The 17,999-nt window shown below is 50.5% G+C and overlaps 2 protein-coding genes across 5 annotated transcripts in view; one reads left to right on the plus strand and one right to left on the minus strand.

Moving 5' to 3' along the window:
• On the plus strand, positions 1 to 12,559 carry TMEM186 (transmembrane protein 186). 2 transcript variants are annotated; one of them, XR_012493094.1, is made up of 3 exons: positions 1 to 158; positions 1,228 to 2,272; positions 11,982 to 12,559. XR_012493094.1 is itself a non-coding variant. In XM_019754104.2 (2 exons), the coding sequence occupies exons 1-2, from the start codon at positions 63 to 65 to the stop codon at positions 1,861 to 1,863; spliced, it is 732 nt and encodes a 243-aa protein (XP_019609663.2). In that variant the 5' UTR covers positions 1 to 62; the 3' UTR covers positions 1,864 to 2,383. The 2 variants fall into 2 exon arrangements, 1 of the variants encoding a protein (XP_019609663.2); XM_019754104.2 differs by lacking the exon at positions 11,982 to 12,559 and having other exon boundaries at positions 1,228 to 2,383.
• ABAT (4-aminobutyrate aminotransferase) overlaps positions 5,842 to 17,999 on the minus strand; it is a 63,773-nt gene continuing 51,615 nt past the window's right edge. For all 3 annotated transcript variants that reach the window (XM_019754096.2, XM_019754097.2, XM_019754099.2), the window contains exons 10-16: positions 16,826 to 16,889; positions 16,193 to 16,341; positions 15,185 to 15,322; positions 14,201 to 14,368; positions 12,864 to 13,010; positions 9,991 to 10,102; positions 5,842 to 8,764 (exon numbers count right to left, since the gene is read on the minus strand). In XM_019754096.2, coding sequence (XP_019609655.1) covers positions 8,643 to 8,764; positions 9,991 to 10,102; positions 12,864 to 13,010; positions 14,201 to 14,368; positions 15,185 to 15,322; positions 16,193 to 16,341; positions 16,826 to 16,889 — 900 coding nt within the window. In that variant the 3' untranslated portion in view covers positions 5,842 to 8,642. The remainder of the gene's footprint in view (positions 8,765 to 9,990; positions 10,103 to 12,863; positions 13,011 to 14,200; positions 14,369 to 15,184; positions 15,323 to 16,192; positions 16,342 to 16,825; positions 16,890 to 17,999) is intronic.

Consider the following 17,999-nt stretch of genomic DNA (forward strand, 5'->3'; position numbering starts at 1 on the left):
ACGCCCACAATGCCTGGGACTGGCGGCCCCTATTCTCACTGGACCACAAATCCCAGAATACAATGCGTCCACTCAGTCCAGTTTCGGCCGAGCATGCGCTCTTAGAGTTCCCGGGTGGCAGGTGGGATTCGCTTACGACCGCTGGCGGCAGAACCATGGTAAGAAGCAGGGTGGTGGGAACGGAGGGAATTGACGCGCTTTTGGGGTCGGAGTCAGGCCTACGGCAGGCAGGCCGACGCCTGGGGTTGTGATTCGGGGAATGCGCGGGAGAGGCCTCCGGGGTGGGTTACGATTTGTTATTCCCGGGCTTCCTGTGCACTCGGGTCACGTGGGTCAACAAGAGCAATAACTAAAACTCACTGTGTATCAAGTTTATCAAGTCCATCAAGTGCATTTGAGGCCTTTGAAACCATTATCTCATTCAGTATGTTCTGAATCCCCATTTCAAAGACGAAGAAACTGAGGCCCAGCGAGGTGGAGTAACTTGTCCAAGGATCCACAGCTAGTGACTTTAGGTGTCAGGATTGGAACCCAGATCTGTTGATTGGCACCCAGATCTGATTCCACAGCCCAAAGCATCTTTCATTGCACTCCTCAAGGTGTAGCACTGGGCCCCTAATAAAATCCTCGTGCTTCCGTTTGGTGCCTCCATCCTTCCCTCCTCTTCCATTCCTTCCCCCTCCCCAAACTAGGCTCAGGAAACACCCAGATGACTCTTTTAACAAGAGATTCAAAAAGTTATTATGCTATTAGCTCACGAATTTGTTGTCCACAGGACATTGACTGTTTAGTTTCCTGCTTGGGGAAGAGTTCACATCGCCTAATGGTTCCAGCGCCCAGCCCAGAGTAGGCTCTTCCTGGGTATTTGTTGAATGAATGAAGGCTCCACCTCCTTTCCTATACCTACTTGAACTGCCTGGAGGAAAGAGGGCCAGTGTGAGAGTCAGACTCTGCCCCACTCACTAGCTGTGTGTCTTTGGGTAAATCTCTTACTTCTCTGGGCTTAGTTTCCTCACTGGTAACGTGGAAGTAGTGGTTCCTGTCTCACAAGCTTTTGTGAAGATCACGTGAGGCAAAGCATCTGGGTTTCATTTTCCTCGGGCTTTGGCAATAGTGGTGACCTTACAGGGTTGGTGGGAGCCTCCGTGTAAGATATTTGCAGACGTTGGTTGTGTCATGGGCATGGTTGAGTTCTTTGAGAGAAATGGTCTCCTGTCTCCCTTCCAGGCGGTCCTGCTCCGAGCTGTGCCGCGGTGGCCAGGGCCAACCATGTGGGGAAGGCCACTCTACCGTCTGTGGTACTGCAATGGGCAGGATCCTAGGAGGTGCGTGGGGAGCAGGTCGGCCACCTCGAAGGAGAGACCACCGGGCACAGAGACGGAGAAATTCCACATGGTTTACCGTTTGGATGCCATCAGAGCCTTCGGGTACTTGTCTCAGCTGAAGGTGGCACAGACGGCCCTGACGGTGGTGGCCCTGCCACCTGGCTTCTACTGGTATTCCCAGGGCCTCATGACTCTCAACTCCCTGTGCCTCGCGGGTGGGATAGCTGGCTTCGCCCTGACCATGCTGTGTTGGATGAGCTATTTCTTCCGGAGGCTGGTGGGTATCCTGTACGTGAACGAGTCAGGAACCGTGCTGCGGGTGGCCCACCTGACCTTCTGGGGCTGGCGGCAGGACACATACTGCCCGGTGGCTGATGTCATCCCCCTGGCAGAAACCCAGGACCGGCCTCAGGAGCTATTCGTGCGGATCCAGCAGTACAGTGGGAAGCAAACCTTCTACCTTACCCTGCGCTATGGACGCATTCTGGACAGAGAGCGTTTCACGCAGGTGTTTGGGGTACTGGACACGCGCAACTGAACATCTGGACGCTGGGCTTCCGGGTAGCACTTCCGGGTAGCACTGGGCTGCCTGGGTCTCTGACAGAAGCCTGAGGGTGTGAGTGAGGCTAAAGAAGGAGATCTGGAAGTTGGAGACTTTGCCAGGGCCCCTGGGAACTTGTGTTTTGGGGTGAGGACGTTCCCAAGGTGGATGCTAGTAACCTAGTTTAGGAAAGAGGCCCGTAGTGCAAATTCTTATGCACTGTCGATGACATTCTGTTAGGTAATGGCCAGAGGTGGCTGTTTAGAGCCAGTTTTTGGAGGAAGCTATGCCAGCTTCCCTCAATACAGGGCAGTGAAGTGGGAAGAGAGGTGTGGCCAGGGGAGCATAGGACTTGGAGTCAGAAGACTTGGGTTCTGTCCGTTCTCAGCTCCCTGTCCTGGGGCAGGTAAGTCAGTCTCTGAACCTTGGTTTTGCATTTTTTAAATGGAAACTCCTGCCTGTCTTGTGAGATGGGTGTGAGAATAAACAATAAATGTCAAGTGCTTTGCAAACTCAATGGGCGGGAGCAAATATTAAGCATTAGTTAATTGAGAGATGATGGTGCAATGGACCCAGCAGCAGACGGGACTTGAGATAAAGCCTCGCGTTGGGTCCTTTCATTCTGCCAGGACGGTAGCTGCACCATGACTGGGGTAGCAGTGTCATCCCAGAGAGCACAGCACCCCTGCCGGGACGATGGTCACTACCCAGAGGTCTAGGGGCTCGCACATCAGACGCCTCTGTGGACTTTGTGTTCCTGGGCCAATTTTTGCCTAAAGAATAGGTTCTCAAGCCCTGGCTCCATGTGCAGAATCACCTGGAGAGCTATTTACAAATAAATCACTCTCCCCAGGTGATGTTCATGTGTAGCCTGGGTCGACAATCGCTGCCCCGAAGTGTCACCTCCCTGGGAGATGAGAGCTGGCTTCTCACCAGCCTTGGCATGAAAACCTTCACGTCGATACATGATCTGCTCACACAGTACCAGCAGAGGGCACAAAGAATAAATGCATTATCCCTCCCATTATTCCCGAGCTAAAGTCACAGATCTCCACGTGACAATGGCAGTCGGCTTAGGGCTCCTGCAGTGCACATGGGGCAGCACTTGGGAGCTGTCCAAAAAAACCCCAAATCAACATCAGCAGAGACAACAAAACTCGCCTGTGTTTAGTCCCTGTAGATTCTGGTAGAAGCTGGGTATCTGTATTTTTATGCTTCCCAGGTAATTCCAAGGCACCCCAAGTTTTGAGGATCCTTGTGTGGGGTTTACCCTCCTTCCCCAAAGCCATGCAGCAGACTCTCAGCAAAATGGAAGTGGTCTTTAGATTCAGGCGGTGGGGATGTTGGCAATTTCCCCCTTTGACAATTCCAAAATGGTAACCTAATAGAAATACCCAAGCACACATAGGAGGATGTTCACTGAATGTTTCTAATGGCAAAACAAAACAATAGCACAGATGAAACTGGAAGTAAATTAAGTCGACAGTGGGAAACATTCAGTCATTGAAAGTGTCAGTGATGTAACCATGTTTGTCCCTTGTCGACTGGTTTTCCTTCCTGTCTGCTGAGAACCTTCTGGACTTTGCACCTCGCCATACCCTGGGCCATGTCTAATTTAGATGCAGGGCCTGGGGTGGTCTGTAGCGTGTCAGTTTTCATGTGGTAGTTGCTATGGACCGAATGTTTGTGTCCTCCCTAAAATTCATGTTGAAAGCAGCCCCCCAATGTGATGGTATTTGGAGGTAGGTGGGGCCTTTGGGAGGTGATTAGGGTTAGATGAGGTCATGAGGGTGAGGCCCTCAGGAAGGGATTCGTGTCCTTATGAAGACAGGACAAGATTGCATGCATAAAGGAAGGAAGAGCATGGTAGGACAGAACCAGGAAGAGCCCCTCACCAAGAACCCAACCATGTACTTCAGGCCTCGAGAACTGTGAGACGTAAATGTTTGCAGGTCAGGGGGCCCAATCTATGGTATCTTGTTACAGCGGCCCGAGTTAAGAATCCCTCAGACTGGACTCTAACTGGGGACGTTCATGGTGTACGTGGCTGAGAGCTACTGTCCTTGCTGCAGCTGTTACCACAAATGACTTACCTTGTCCCAGGGCCAGGTATCCCACCGCAGCCCATCATTAAATGACTACGTTTAATACACTCCCCAGAATGGATCTGGCAGGTTTAGCTGCTTGTGGGGCCAACCTGGGGTGAATTGCCCAAATAACTAGGATTGGTGCTTTCCTTGGGCTCCTTTATGACTCCAGGACTTGAGTCCCCAAATGGAAAACAACAGGTCCCTTTGAACCCCAGGCAGAGTCTAACTTTTATGGCCTTGTTTTGATCCTGCAGTATTCAACTGTAAAATCTTGCCTGATTAGAGTTCCTGAGGTAGGGCCGATACCATCTGCCTCCGCAAGGGAACTGATGGGCAGAAAATCAACTTTTTTTATGGAGTATTTGACCTGGAGGTTCTGGCACCTTCCACCCGCCTGCCTTAGGACTGTTGTGTGTAGGGTCTCACACAGATGTGGAGCAGTTCAAATCCACGTTCCAGTTGGAGGCTGGGAGAAAAGCCCTTGAGTGTTGACAGCCCCTGTCCTCAATTAGTCCCAACCTGTGTGCACACACACACTCAGCTGTGTACACACGAACACATCAGCTTTCCTCTGTGCATTCTGGCTTCTAAGCCTGTGTGATTTGGGGCAGGTTCCCTTAACCTCTCTGAGCTTGTTTCCTCACCTTAAAAACAGGCATAGAAATACCCAGTTCATAGGTGTGCTGGGAAAATTGTAAAGCGCCAGTAGAATATGCTTGCGCATTACAGATGCTCAAATGATCGGTAGCGCTCTGTGATCGTTTAAAAACTACATTTAATGGTAGATGCTGCCTTCCAAGTCAGTTGTTTCATAGACATGTTGGACGTCTGAGCTGGAAATCCTGTGATCCAAACCACATGTTTTACAGGTGAGAAAAATAAGGGTGACTGAGGGCCACTGAGAGCTGGGGGCAGAAGTGAGACAGGAGCCCAGGATCCCCACGTCCGGGTCAGGGACACCAGGAGGGTGAAGGGCCAGTTCACTGCCACAGGTGCTCAGCGAGCATCTTTTCTGTGCCTCCCCACCCTGCTACTGCGTCCCCACTGAGTGCCTCCCTCACTCGACTGAAAGAACCTGATTTAATTGGTCTGAGGGGAGGCCCAAGCTTTGGGATTGTTTAAAAAGCTCTCCGGCGGTGACTAAAGTGCATCCAGTGTGGAGAGTCAGTGTCCTGAATGCTTTGGATTTGGTGTTTTCCTGTCCCTCTCCATCCATCCCATTGTTGTCCTGGGCAGGCCACCAGCTCATCTTGATTGTGATCAGGTCCCATCCGGCCTCCGTTTGTCGCAGTGAGCACTCAGGACAATCTCTCTATACCACACGTCCAGAGTCTCCCTCTTCTCCGGACCATGGCTGGCTCCATCACTGCACGGAAGGCCCCTCAGATCTGAGGCTGCCGATTTCCCTGGCCTCCCTCCCTTGGTGATCTAGTAATGCCGAACAGTGTAGACATGCCTCCTGCCTTTGTGCCTTCGGTTAGTGACTCTGGCTCTGGAATGCCTTCCCGCCCTCCTCTGCGTCACTGGAGTAACCTTGAAGAGGAAATTTGGGCTCAACTTCCACCCCAACACAGGGCCTGTCCTTTGCGCACGTACAGCATCCAGGGTCTTCCTGCATCCTGGTCCTCACACTGGGTCGCTGTCACCTTTGCCCCACTAGAAGGAGAGCTGAGGGTAAGGTGCATACCTTGTCCACCCCATCAGATGGTACGTCCTTGATGAACGCTGGTGAAATGAACAGCCGCACAGTGTTTCCCGAACCCAACGCAGACTTACGCAGGTCGCGTGTTCACCACGACACCCTAAGACGTATGTAATTGGTGCTTCATCAGTAGTTGCCAGACAATTAACACCATTTCCAACCAAAAAGGCCACATTCACTCTGTTGTTTCCATTATAAATATATTGTTTCAATTTAACAATACTGATTAACAAGGGAAACACAGTTAATGAAGGGACTTGTGCATATGGGCGTCAGTTACCTTGTGACAAGTTAATTTATCATTTATTGGCACTGTCAACAGGACACTGTAAACAAGATCGTAAGTCGGCAATGCTCCCTAGCGATGGTTTTCTACCACGAGCTGACGATAGATGATAGGTAACTGTTACGCAGTTTTGCATGGTTACTGAGTGTCAGTAAAAATTATAAAAAAAAAACACCCATTTATAATAAAAGGGAGGATGTGCTAAGACTTGCTATTACTGGACCTTGTTTTCTGTAAAAGTGACAAGATTTGCTAGAGACATTTCCTAAACTCTATGGCACGAATGTAGGATGGATTGATTCATTTCCAGTCCGTCAGCCACAGAAGCACTTCTCCCTGGGTTCTGCCCTCGACGGCAACCTGTCCGCTGGGTCCCCTGTGTTTTCACCAACCTCTTCCAAGTTGCTACGACCTTGAGCTCTGCTGAGAATTCTTTTCCTTGAAATTCTTCCAGCTAGGCCCCTACCCCCAAAAGCAGATGTCTTAGGAACTCATTACGCCCTGAGTCAACAAGAACTTGATAAATGGCTTTAAAAGTTTTATGAGAATAACTTCCCTTTGGTAAGGAGTGAATAAATCTGGAAATGATTGACCAGATAAAATGGTGGTTTCATTTCTCTGTGAATTCCCCCGGGGGAAAGAACAAAATATTGGAGCCACTCTCTCCACCAAAGAGCCAAGTTTCTGGTTGTGCCCTGGATTAAAAACCTTCTGGATTCCAGGAACCTTACTGTATATTTGCATCCAGTGCTCAAGTTCTCAGGAGAAAGCATACTTATGTCAGTAAATGAATTATGGTTTGGTTTGCATTTTGCTTGTTTGTTAAATAAGGCCTTGAATTTTGAACGACTGCCTATGGAATCTGGATCCCAAGTGAAGGGTGTGACACCATAAACTGATGTGTCTGCATATGCTGTTCCTTTTCAGCAACACTCTTCCTTGCCTTGTCTGTTTGGTGAACTCCTGCTCATTCTGCAAAACCCTGCTCAAATGTCACTTTTTTCTTGAACCTCCCTTAAGTGGATTGGGGCACTCCCTCCAATTTCCTGATGCTTCATCAAATACCTGCTACAGCACTTGCCGCTCAGCTTTAATTGTTGGCTTAAGTCTGTTGTGCACAGTAGAATGTGAATCCCTTCAGAGCAGGGACCATGTCTTATTTCAGGTCTGTCCCCCTCGTGCTTAGCACTGGGCCTGGGACAGAGCAGGTATTTAATACAATTTTCATGAATAAATGATTGAATAAGTAAACACAGCAGAACTTTAAAGTAACAGATTAGCACGGACTGCAAGAATGCAAAGTGAATTCGGGGATCTGTCTGTATCTGTCACACATGTTAGTGCCTTTTGTTCTCAACAAAAACAGGTCGATGACCAAGTCTGCTGAAGAGTAGAAACTGAAAAAAAAAAATCACTTTGAGATCTCTGGGTGATTAGTTATTAAAAGACCAAAGTGCTGAATGGAGGACCTTGAAATGCCCGTCTCCCGACGGTCAACCAAGGCGCTGGGAGATGAAGTGGCCTTCCTTCTGGACAGAATGCAGCCAGACTTTCTCCATCTCCCCACGAAACAATGCTTTATTCCTGTAGGGCTACCAGATGCCTCAGCCATCTGCACACTCAGGAAAATCTCTAATTTGGAGTGGCAAGGTACAAGGGAACCACCTCAAACCCACAGGCTGCTTTTTTCCATGCGGAGCTCTAGTGCCTTTAATTCATGACGCTTCCCTCGAGGAGAAATCTGGTTTAGCAACTGACGGGTGTGATGGAACAGCAGAGGTCTTCCTAGGGCTGCTCAGAAGGGGAGCAAAGGTGCATGAACCAAATCTAGAGAAAGAGCCTCCTGGGCGAGGGGTCCAAAAGGCAGACCCCAGACGGCTGGGAGACAGGAGGAAGTGACTCTGTTGCCCCAGGCCCTGGGCTCATGCTCCCGGGCGACTGGCTTGTGCTTCTGACCCTTTGGCTCATGTGTGTCCTTGTGTGCCTTCTGCTCAGGCTGCAGCTTTCTTTGCAGAGGACTCAGTTGACATTTAACAGGGGGGAGAGTTTGGGGAATGGAGGATGGCAAGTAGGAACCATCAGTGATGCATCTGGAGAGTCTCCGAGAGCAAATCTCCATCAAGGACAGAATTCACAGTTTAGAGGAACCCTCAGGTGCACGGAGAGGAGTGGTCCAAGGCCTGGCTCAGTCCTAATGTCCCCACTGTCCTGCCTTCACTGAACTGTGCATGAGGCATGCTCAGAGCTCTGGGAGCCAGGTGAGAGGGGGCGAGCATGGCTGCTTGCATAGGGCGAGGGAGCCAGCACCCTTGACTACAGAATACGGCACTTGAGAGGGACCCAGGAGACCCAGCCATCAGTCCCAGGAGCAGGTGTCATTCCCTTTACTGGCTTTCAAAGAAATTGTTGGGGTCAAGGGCAGGCAGACATATATGGCCATGACCCTGACGACCCATCAGGAGACTGTCCGGGGCCCAAACAGACTTTCTGGGCTTAAATTGGCTCTGCAGGGAGGAAAACCAAAACCAGTCCCTCCCTTCTCTCCCCACAACTCACCAAAAAACGTCCCCTCCCCACACACCACCCTTCCGTTTATGCATTCACCTCTGATACTTTAAGTGAAAACATGAATTAGGCAAACTAATCAATTTGACAACTGTTGAGATCGGGGCTTTTCCAGAGCGTAGTGGAAATGGCTTTACTTGAAGTCGGCTAAGATGTCGCTGAAAATGTTGAGGAACAGGTGTGCGTGGTGATCCCTGAAGACCAGAGTGGGACGGAAACGAATGGATTTGTCCCCACAGCCCCCCAACACCACGCCTGAAAGAAATGGCAGGAAGTCGGTTAGGAGTTGGGCTTAGAGTCAGGGGGGTCGCGTATACATGTCTCTTCCTTCCCTCCCTCCTTCCAAGTTTGAATGCCTGCTGTGCTGCCCCTGAACTAGGTCTAGAGATAAGAGAAATCCTGAGCCCAAGTCGTTGCCTTCCAGAAACTCATGCTGTGGTGAGGAAAGAAAATAACAAGTAAATTACAAAGGGGTGGCAGGTCAGCAGCGTGCACGTGGGGCAGAGCTGTCCCAAAGAGGGAGGGGCCCTTATTTGAAAGGCCGACTTCACCATTGCCTTGCTGGGCGTCCTTGTCTCAGTTGCTTAGCATCTCTGAGCCTCAGTTTTCCCCTTTAATGAGGTGCCTCACCCTTGCCCTTCAGGGCGGGTGCAGGGGTGCCATAAGATGGCACAAATGAAAGACACCATGCTTGACACATAGTAGGTGCTCTTGTCTCACCACAATATATCCCCCACCCCACCCCAGCTTAAAACTCTTCCATGGCTTCCCACAGCTCTTAGGAAAAAAGTCCAGAATTTTGAACCTGATCCACAGGCTGACGTGAGCTGGGAAGTACCTCCAGTCCCATTGGTCCCTTATCACCCTCCATCCTTTTGGATTCTCCAGCCCTTAAGCTCCATCCTACTTCAGCCAATTGCAAATGTTCCTCCCTCTGCCTGGGATGCTTTTCCTGACCTGCACCAGGCCGACCGCTGTCCATCCATCAAGATTTAGGTCAAATGCCATTTCCTCAAGGGGGGGCTCCCCCTCCCTGGGGTCCCACCAAGGGGGGGGTGTGTGACCCTCATCCACCAGGGGGCGGGCTCCCCCTCCCCGGGGTCCTTCACTGATTTCCTGGACACTTTCCCCAGCTATTGACTCTCTTAGCCCTTTTTCCTCCTTCCTAAGATTCATAACTGCAATCTGTTGTTCATGAAGTCATCTCTTTAACGTCACCCCTTCCTGCTGGACTGTTAGCTCCTTGAAGGAAGGGACACCAAAGTTCTTCATCGTGAGTCTCCCCAGTGTCGGTGTCACTCACCTTCTCAGTGAGTATTTGTCAAATGAATAAATAACTGTATGAGGAAATCCCGCCAGTAACTTTCTCTTCTTTTGAGAAAGAACATTCAGACTGTTTTCAGCCCTGTGTCTCCCCGTCCCCCCACACCAGGGAACGCGGGGTACCGAGGAAACCCAGCTTCCGTTCCTGGCTGCCTTACCTTTGTTTCTGGATATTAAAATGAGTTTGTTCCGTATGGATTCATCTGGGGTGTCAAAGGAGCAGAATGTACCTCGTCCTCTCACTCGGCTGATGAACTGGGGGTACCGGGCCTGCAGTGGGGGAACAAGGCTGGAACTGAAGCCTGTCACCTGTGTACCAGCCAGCTCTGTGGCTGTGGCTCCTCAAATACCCCCCGTGCAGCCTTTGGGCCTCTGCATGGACCGCAGGACCACTGTGGGGTTCGGAGCTCTGGCCCTGCAGACATTGAGTTCCGGGTTCAAAACCCTGCTCAGCCTCTTTTTCACGGTGCAACTTTGGGTGAGTCACTTAAGTGGATTGTGACTCAGTTTCCTCTTCTGTAAAGTGAAGGATATAAATGCTATTGACCCCAAGGCGCTGTGGTGAGAACTTAGTGAGATGAAGTTTCTCTGTCACGTCCTAAGCCCAGGGCCTGGCACTTGGGAGGCGCTCAGTAGATGTCAGCTACCTTCATTTATCAGCTCTTTTTCTAGAAAAGTGGTGATTCTTCTGGGAGGAAAAAAGCTCATCCTCACTCAAGTCTTGGCGGTTAAGGGCTGTACTGGAATGAATACTGTCCCCCACCCCAAGTGCATGTCCACCTGGGACCTGCAAATGTGACCTTGTTTGGAATCGGGTCTTTGCTGATGTAATTAGGTGTAGATAAGGCCATACTGGAGTAGGGGGGGGCCCTACGTCCAATGAGGGGCATCCTTATAGGAGGAGAAAAATGACGCAGACACGTGACAGAGGGCAGAAGGCCATGTGACAACAAGGCAGAGACAGGACTGAATGCCAAGGATTGCCAGTAGCCAAGAGGCCTGGGATGGACTCTCCCTCAGAGTCTCCGGAAAGAATCAATGATACCGAAATCTTGATTTCGGATTTCTGGCTTCCAGAATGGTAAGAGAATAAATTCTTGTTTTACGCCACCCAGCAGCCCCAGGAAGCGAATGCAGTCACCCAGAATAGAGGGTCTGGTTCCTCCTCACTCCATTGTCCACGCGAAGGACAGTAAATTCGCTTGGATCACCCAAAATAATTTCGGGTACTAGGGGCAGAGATGGGGTGCACGTGTCATTTCGTGACAGCCCTTTGGGAGAAACTGGAGATAAAGTTATATTCTGGGGATAGTAAACACCCACGTATACGCCAGGCACTGGACTAGGCACTTACATGCATGACCTTGAATCCTCACTCTACTAGCAAAGGGCCCATGTTGATCTCCACAGATGAGGAAACTGAGGCACGGAAGTCACTCTAGCACTCGCTCTTGCACTTGCTGACTAGCTGGGAACCAGTGATTTGAATGCTCTCTCCCAATAGAGTGGAGGCCGAGAACAAGATCTCACTCATGCTTGGGGCCCTTGTCTCTCTCTCTCTCTCACATACACACACGCTTAGTAACTGTCAGCTTGATTAATACATGGCCGTGACCTCCCCATCCCCTCCTCACCGTAGGGCTTCGATTGCTGTCTCACCCTTTCTTCCAGCTCATTGTTTTAGGGTGGTCCTATAATCTTACCTCCTCTTTGTCTATAACTTTGTAAGGCCCCTAACTGCTCACCCCCCTTTAAATGAGAACCCACGCTGGGAAACATGGTGGCCACACCCCTTTTCAGGGCCAGGCCGCCTTGATCAGGGACCTTCAAGCTGCCTTGTCCTTCAGGACACTCCTTTGTGACTAAGGATGGTGGCATCAACTGGGACATTTAAGCGAAGTACAGAGACACCCTTCCTGGCATTCTTTCAGCTCTAGGCCTTGCTCTTCTGTGTAGTAAGACATCACTCATGGGTCCCAAGGCCTGTTTCTACTGTTTATTCCTGAACCACACAGCTGTCTTGCAATCTGTGACACTCCCACTGTTCTCCCACTCGCCTATCAAGGGACACCTCAGATGGTCTGAAGCCTTTTGCTTCTCTTTCGTCCCAGTGGTGCCTTCTTTGACTCCCAACCTTGTCCCTTGCTAGGCTGTGAACTCTTGACTGCCTGTCGCTTCTTATCCTGAGAGCCTGGCCTGAGTTTGGCTCGCCAAGAAGGCTGCTATCTATGGTCTGTGTGGACCTCGGACCTCGTGGGAAGTCTGCTCCACTCAACACAGGGAGCAGCCACGTTTGTGACAGCCCAGAACAACCAGCTCCCTCTCAAGCCCCGGCCCCTGCCAGCAGGGCCCAAAGGTCTCCCAGGAAAACAAAGGATACCTATCATTTCTCCTGCCACTGGCCCACAGCAAAGGAGCCCCGCACTGGGAAGGAAAGGCCTGACCCACTGCAGAGGCTTTTTCTAGTGCCTGCCCCTGCCCAACCTCACTTTAAATGCAAATCCAGCCTGAGAAAAAAAAAATTCCAACCAGAGGGTCTTCACAGCCACACGTAACTCCTTCAGAATATTTGCAATCCGGCAGGTCTGGGGTTAAAACCTGGCTCCCGTCCCAAGCCTCCCTTTGCTCATCCAGAAAACGAGGAGAGTCACATTTTCCTAATTTCAAATTGTTCTGAGTTAGGGTAGCCAAAGAAAATACAGGATGCCCAGGTAAAATGTAATTCTGGATAAACCATCTACAACTTTATAAGTACGTCCCAAATGGTGCACGATATATATTCTTTTATGTTAAAAATAAAGTCGCTGTTTTTCAAATTAAACTGGGCATCCTGTGTTAAATGATTTGCTGAATTGGGCTGCCCTGCCTGGGGGCGGGGGGGTGGTGTCCCTGGAGCTCTGGCCTCTGCACGTCCTGGAGCTGGAGGGATGCCGTGCTGGAGAGCTCAGAAGCTGACCTGGGGGCAGTGGGGTGCTGTGGCTGGGGTCCTGGGAGAGCGGGGGTGGGGCCAGGCCACGTGGGGGGTGGGTACCTGGAGGTCCAGCAGCCCCGTGAGCAGGGCCTTCCCAGCGTGGGCTGCATTATTCAGCAGGTCCTCCCGCTTGATGATGTTGATGACCTCGGCCAACAGCAGGTTCTTGGATGGGTCCCCCAGCCAGGTATTGAAGATCCGGTAAGGCTGGAACGAGGCCCGGGGAGGCGGGTTCATGCATAGGCACACCCTGAGGGCACCCCCCACTTCTAAGGGAAAGAAACTAACCCAGTGAGCAGCTACTAAGGGCTGGGAGGATAACACATATTATCTCAGTGAATTCTTTCTATTACAACAACTCTACAGGGAGGTATGACTACCATGTTTCCCTGAAAATAAGCCCTAGCCGGACCATCACCTCTAATGTGTCTTTTGGAGCAAAAATTAATATAAGATCTGGTATTATATTCTATATTATATTATATTATATTATATTATATTATATTATATTATATTATACCCGGTCTTATATTTTATATAAGACCCAGTCTTATTTTAACATAAGACTGGGTCTTACATTAATTTTTGCCCCGAGAGATGCATTAGAGCTGATGGTCTGGCTAGGTCTCATTTTCTGGGAAACATGGTAGTAATATGACTCTTAGGGAGACTAACTCATCTAAGTGCTGGCAAATCCCTCAGTCCTGGAGAAATCAAGAAAGTTGGGCCTTGACTATAATCTTCATTTATAAAGAAGGAAGCTGAGGATCTGAGAGCGTAAGTGATTTGTCCAGGGAAAATATAGCTCACAGGTGGTGGACTCAGGAATCAATTGATGGCAATTTGACCATTCCATTTATTTCTCCATGAATCTATACGTCAACGTGGTAGTACAGTACAGTGGTTAAGAGCATGGGCTCTGGGTTTGAATCCTGGCTTTGTCACTTAACAGGCTGTGTGACCTTGGACAGCTTATTTAACCAATCTGTGCCTGATTCCTCCTTAGTGAAATGGGACAGAAAAAGAACACTGACTTGGTTAGATTGTTGTAAGGATTAAAAATACACGAGGAGTACTTAGAACTGGGCCAGGCACAGAGCAACTGCTCAGTTCACAGCAGCAGCTATGAACAATATGATTATATGTGTACACAGAGGAAACTGAGAAGACTGACAATGGGCTGCTATGAAGGCAGCTCTGCAGAGAGAGCAGGGGTGATCGTAACCATTGGCTAATTAAATTGATGTGAACTGGGCCTTAGAAAACCTCCGTGACACTTTAAAGTGTGCAGCCAGTGCCTGGTTTGTGAGAAGGGAGCAGTTACGAGAAAGCCCGGTTCCTTCGCCTGCCTCCCTCCCCTGCCCTAGAAAGGACAGAAGCGTGGGCTCAGCACTCACAGCATTGGGCCTGAACTCCTCCTTGTGGAAGAAGCCACCTGTCATCATCTTCTTGCTGAAGGTCATCACATCTGCAGGGTCGTCCAAACCCCAGTGCTCATGGGCCCAGAATTTGCCGGTGCAGCCCCCTCCCGTCTGGACCTCATCCACCAAGAAGGCACAGCCGTGCTGGAGAGAGAGGAAGGAGAAATAAACACCCACCACAACCGACCAACCTCGGACCCCTGAGTCAGCCCAAGAGTCCTTGCTTTCTGAACTGCAAACCAAGCCCACGTTCTTGGGAACAACTAAACAAATCCTTAAGCAGGCAGCTCCCCCAGAGCTGTGTCTAATGTTTCCACCAACTGCTGAGCTGGAACCAAACGGGAACATTGAATATCCCCTGGCCCAAAGCCCAGCAGCACAGTATCTGGCCCAGTCCGAGCGAGCCGACTTAGGGGGGACCGTGGCCCAGCAGTGAGGCCTAGCTAGCCATTTCCCAGACGTCTGTCGCCATGTTTGCCTGCTCTGCTCACCATTGGACTATTATTTACTTAGTATGTGTGTTTAAATCAACTCATGTCATACAACCTTTATCTGTGAACTTGCTGGTTGGATGTGCCGATTGTACGTGCAAGACACATTCAAATGAACATATGATATTAACATCAAGTCTGTTCACTTTGCCTCTGTTGAGTGTGGACCACACTGGGCTGGAAGGTGAGGTGGGGTCTCTAGAAAGAAAAGGATGGGGGCTGAGGCCTTCCCAGGAGTCTCTTGATTACAAAAGTCCCCAAAGAAGATGACAGGCAGCTGGTTTCTGCACTAAGACGTTAGGGAAGGATTTCCTTCCCTGTCCTCGACCCTAGCTTTGCTACCTGTGAGGCAGACAGGCAGCCTCTGAACATCTGGAAGTTTACAAGTCCCCCAAAGCTAACCCTTTGTTCTGGGAAACCAACTGGAGACAGCCGGTGGCCCCATCCAACCCCGGCCCCATGCACTGACCTTCCTGGAGATGTCTCTCAACTTCCGGAAGAAGTCATCAGACGCGTGGTTGTCTCCGCCCTCCGACTGGATGGGTTCCACGATGATCCCGGCCACCGTCTTCTTCTTTTTCCGGTATTTCACGATCAGATCCTCCACCTGGAATCCAAAGCGGGAAGTGACAATGGCTTACGGGGAGGCCACTGAGCAGCACAGTCCAGGGGACAGGCATGTGGGGTCCCGTGAACCCCGGGAAGTTACATCAAAAACGTGCTCGTGTGCCCTTCCAGGGAAGACTGACATCGCAGCCATACGTGTGGATGGGAACAAGTTCTACTTGGCACTGGTGCCAATCCTTGCGGGGATCCAGACTGATAACTGGCGGCAAATTACTTAACCTTCTGAAGCCTCACGCTCTTGATCTGTAAATGGGGTAACTGACAGCATACCCACCAAGGTCACGGAGCTCAAATCCCAAGGTGAAGAGGGAAAACCATTTTGCCCCCAGCAACAGAATCCTTCCAGTGTCTTGCAGGAAACCCCAATATATCAAAGGAGTGTCTTCCAGTTGAAGGGGAGGCATGGTGACAGGGGCTACACGTCCTCAGTCCCTCCCCTGTCTGAACTGTACCCCCCGTGCTTCCAAAGCAGCCCTGAATTTGGAAACTGGGAAAAGGCTGAAAAACAGTGGACTAAAGGATCCCGTAGAAACACTTTTTCTATGAGCTGCCCCATACTCTGCCCATAAATTCATTTTCTCTTATTCTAGCGTCAATGAAGCTTGCCCCCAAAGAAACTTGACTGATACTGAAATTGGTACTAGAAGTGGGGTGATGGGCGCCAGGTAGCAAAATCAACATGTAATATGGAACATTGGGACAGGAGGCCTCTCTGTCCCTATGTCCCTCTCTGGGAGCGCCACACGGACCCCAAATAAACTCTTTGTTCCTATTCTCCAGCATGAAGTCTTGGGGTGGTGAGGGTAAGGGAATGGGGGTGTGGGGAGGGTACAGAAAGTCCGGGTGTTACCTCTTCTAGGCAGCGGGCCTCTTCTTGTCGGTTCTCCTTCATAAACTCTTCCAGAGGGTATTGCAGCCGTGGAAACGGTGCGATGGGCCAGTCGAAGGAAGGGATATCGATCTTGTGAATAGCTTTGGAGTGTGTGGTCGCTAAGCAGCCTAGGACCCGAAAAACAGAAGCGCAGATGGTTGACATGGGGGAGGAGAGTGGACAGTCTTTGAAAAGGGGACGATGGGCATTTCAGGCCAAGACTTCAAATGCCCAGGGAGGCCTGTTAACCTGCAGAACCCCTGTTCTTGTAACGTCCTGAAGCCGAAGCAGAACTTGTGAACCTTAGTGTGTGTGTGTGTGTGTGTGTGTGTTCTGCTTTCTGATTCATTGCAGATTAAGCACAGACTTGGAAGACAGAGAGACAAATCCTGGCTTTGCCACTGAATGCCCTTGGAATGTTCCTTCCCTTGCTGAGCCTCAATTTTCCCGCCTGCAAAATGGGAATCATAATCCCCACTCTACAAAGAATGGTGTGGAGTCAATGAAACACCATGGGGAAACTGCAGATATGAGGTCTATGGTAGCCATCAGTAATATTGCTGCTGTTATGCCTCTTAACTGCCGCGTGGGGATCCCAGGACCCCCCCTTACCCATGGTCCTCCCGTGGAATGCGCCCATGAAGGAGAGGATGCTGTAGTCAGGGCAGCCGGGGGCCTAGAAGCAAGAAATAGCAGTTATCAGTCACAGCTGAGAGGTCCAGGGGACCCTGGAAGAATGCCAAAGTCTGTCAGAAAAACCAGACGTCCCTTTCAGGCCAGAGTTACAAACTGGACTCTGATGTCTATAACCAGCCAACAGATGTTTTGCCTGCATAGCCCCCCAACATTATTTTTAATCAAGAGATGTCACATCAATATCTGAACTTCTATCGTCTCTCAAGTTCTGCACCCTTTGGGCCCGTTGTTCTTGGCCAAGCCTCAAGTCTGGGAGGGCATGCTGCCCCAGGGCTCACTGCCCGCCTTTCTCATTGCATCTCCTGCCCTCACCTGCCGGGCTGCTGGAGCTTTTGAATGTTCAACTCCTGTCTGCAGGCTTTTCCAACTCCTACCCACCTCCTGGCTCCAGACGGCTCTGGCAAGCAGGTAGGCTAGGTGCTGACCGGCGCATACCTGCTGCCCAAGACGTGAAGCCGTGCTGCGTACCTCGCAGGAAACACCCCACGCTTTTGGACCAGGTCTGCTGGGCCAGAGCAGGAGGGCGGCGGGGAGGACTTGTCCCCGGCCACCGTCCCTGAGTTCAGGAGGGATACCTGAACTTCCAGTCCCCTCCCAGCCCCAAGCACATGGTGCAGCTGCATTGTTTCCTGACCCTCCCCCTGGCAAGGAAGTAGACCCGTTTCTAGCTGACTCAGGTAGAACTGCTGGGGATGCAACAGAGACAACCACAGGCAACCCCTAGTCTCTGGGAGGTTGATTTGGTATGTTCTCAGGCTGGCTGGTCTCCACCCTGCCCGAGCCCCCCGGGAAAAGCTCTAAGGCTTCCTCCCACAAACTCCAGCATATCGTCAGGTCACTTTCCTTTGCTAAGGAAACATTTCCTTTGTTCCTTTGTATAAATGTAATAATACACATCATCACCCATCTTTGGCTACAGCTACTAAACAGAAGGAATGAGACCTGAAAATACTGATGGACTAGGATGTCCCTCGATATCAAATGAAAAAGAGGCAGGACATGATCCATTTCTCACACACACACACACACACACACACACACACACACACACACACACACACACGGGGGTGGGGAGGGGCAGAAGAAAGAA

The sequence above is a fragment of the Rhinolophus sinicus genome, linkage group LG18 (genome assembly GCF_036562045.2).
Source record: "Rhinolophus sinicus isolate RSC01 linkage group LG18, ASM3656204v1, whole genome shotgun sequence".
In the NCBI taxonomy this organism is placed as follows: Eukaryota; Metazoa; Chordata; class Mammalia; order Chiroptera; family Rhinolophidae; genus Rhinolophus; species Rhinolophus sinicus.

Bases quoted from the DNA above. Each gene is read 5' to 3' on its own strand.
- TMEM186 (XM_019754104.2), top strand. From the start codon at position 63: ATGCGTCCACTCAGTCCAGTTTCGGCCGAGCATGCGCTCTTAGAGTTC. The intron at 159-1,227 runs GTAAGAAGCAGG...TCTCCCTTCCAG, and splicing joins CCGCTGGCGGCAGAACCATG to GCGGTCCTGCTCCGAGCTGT.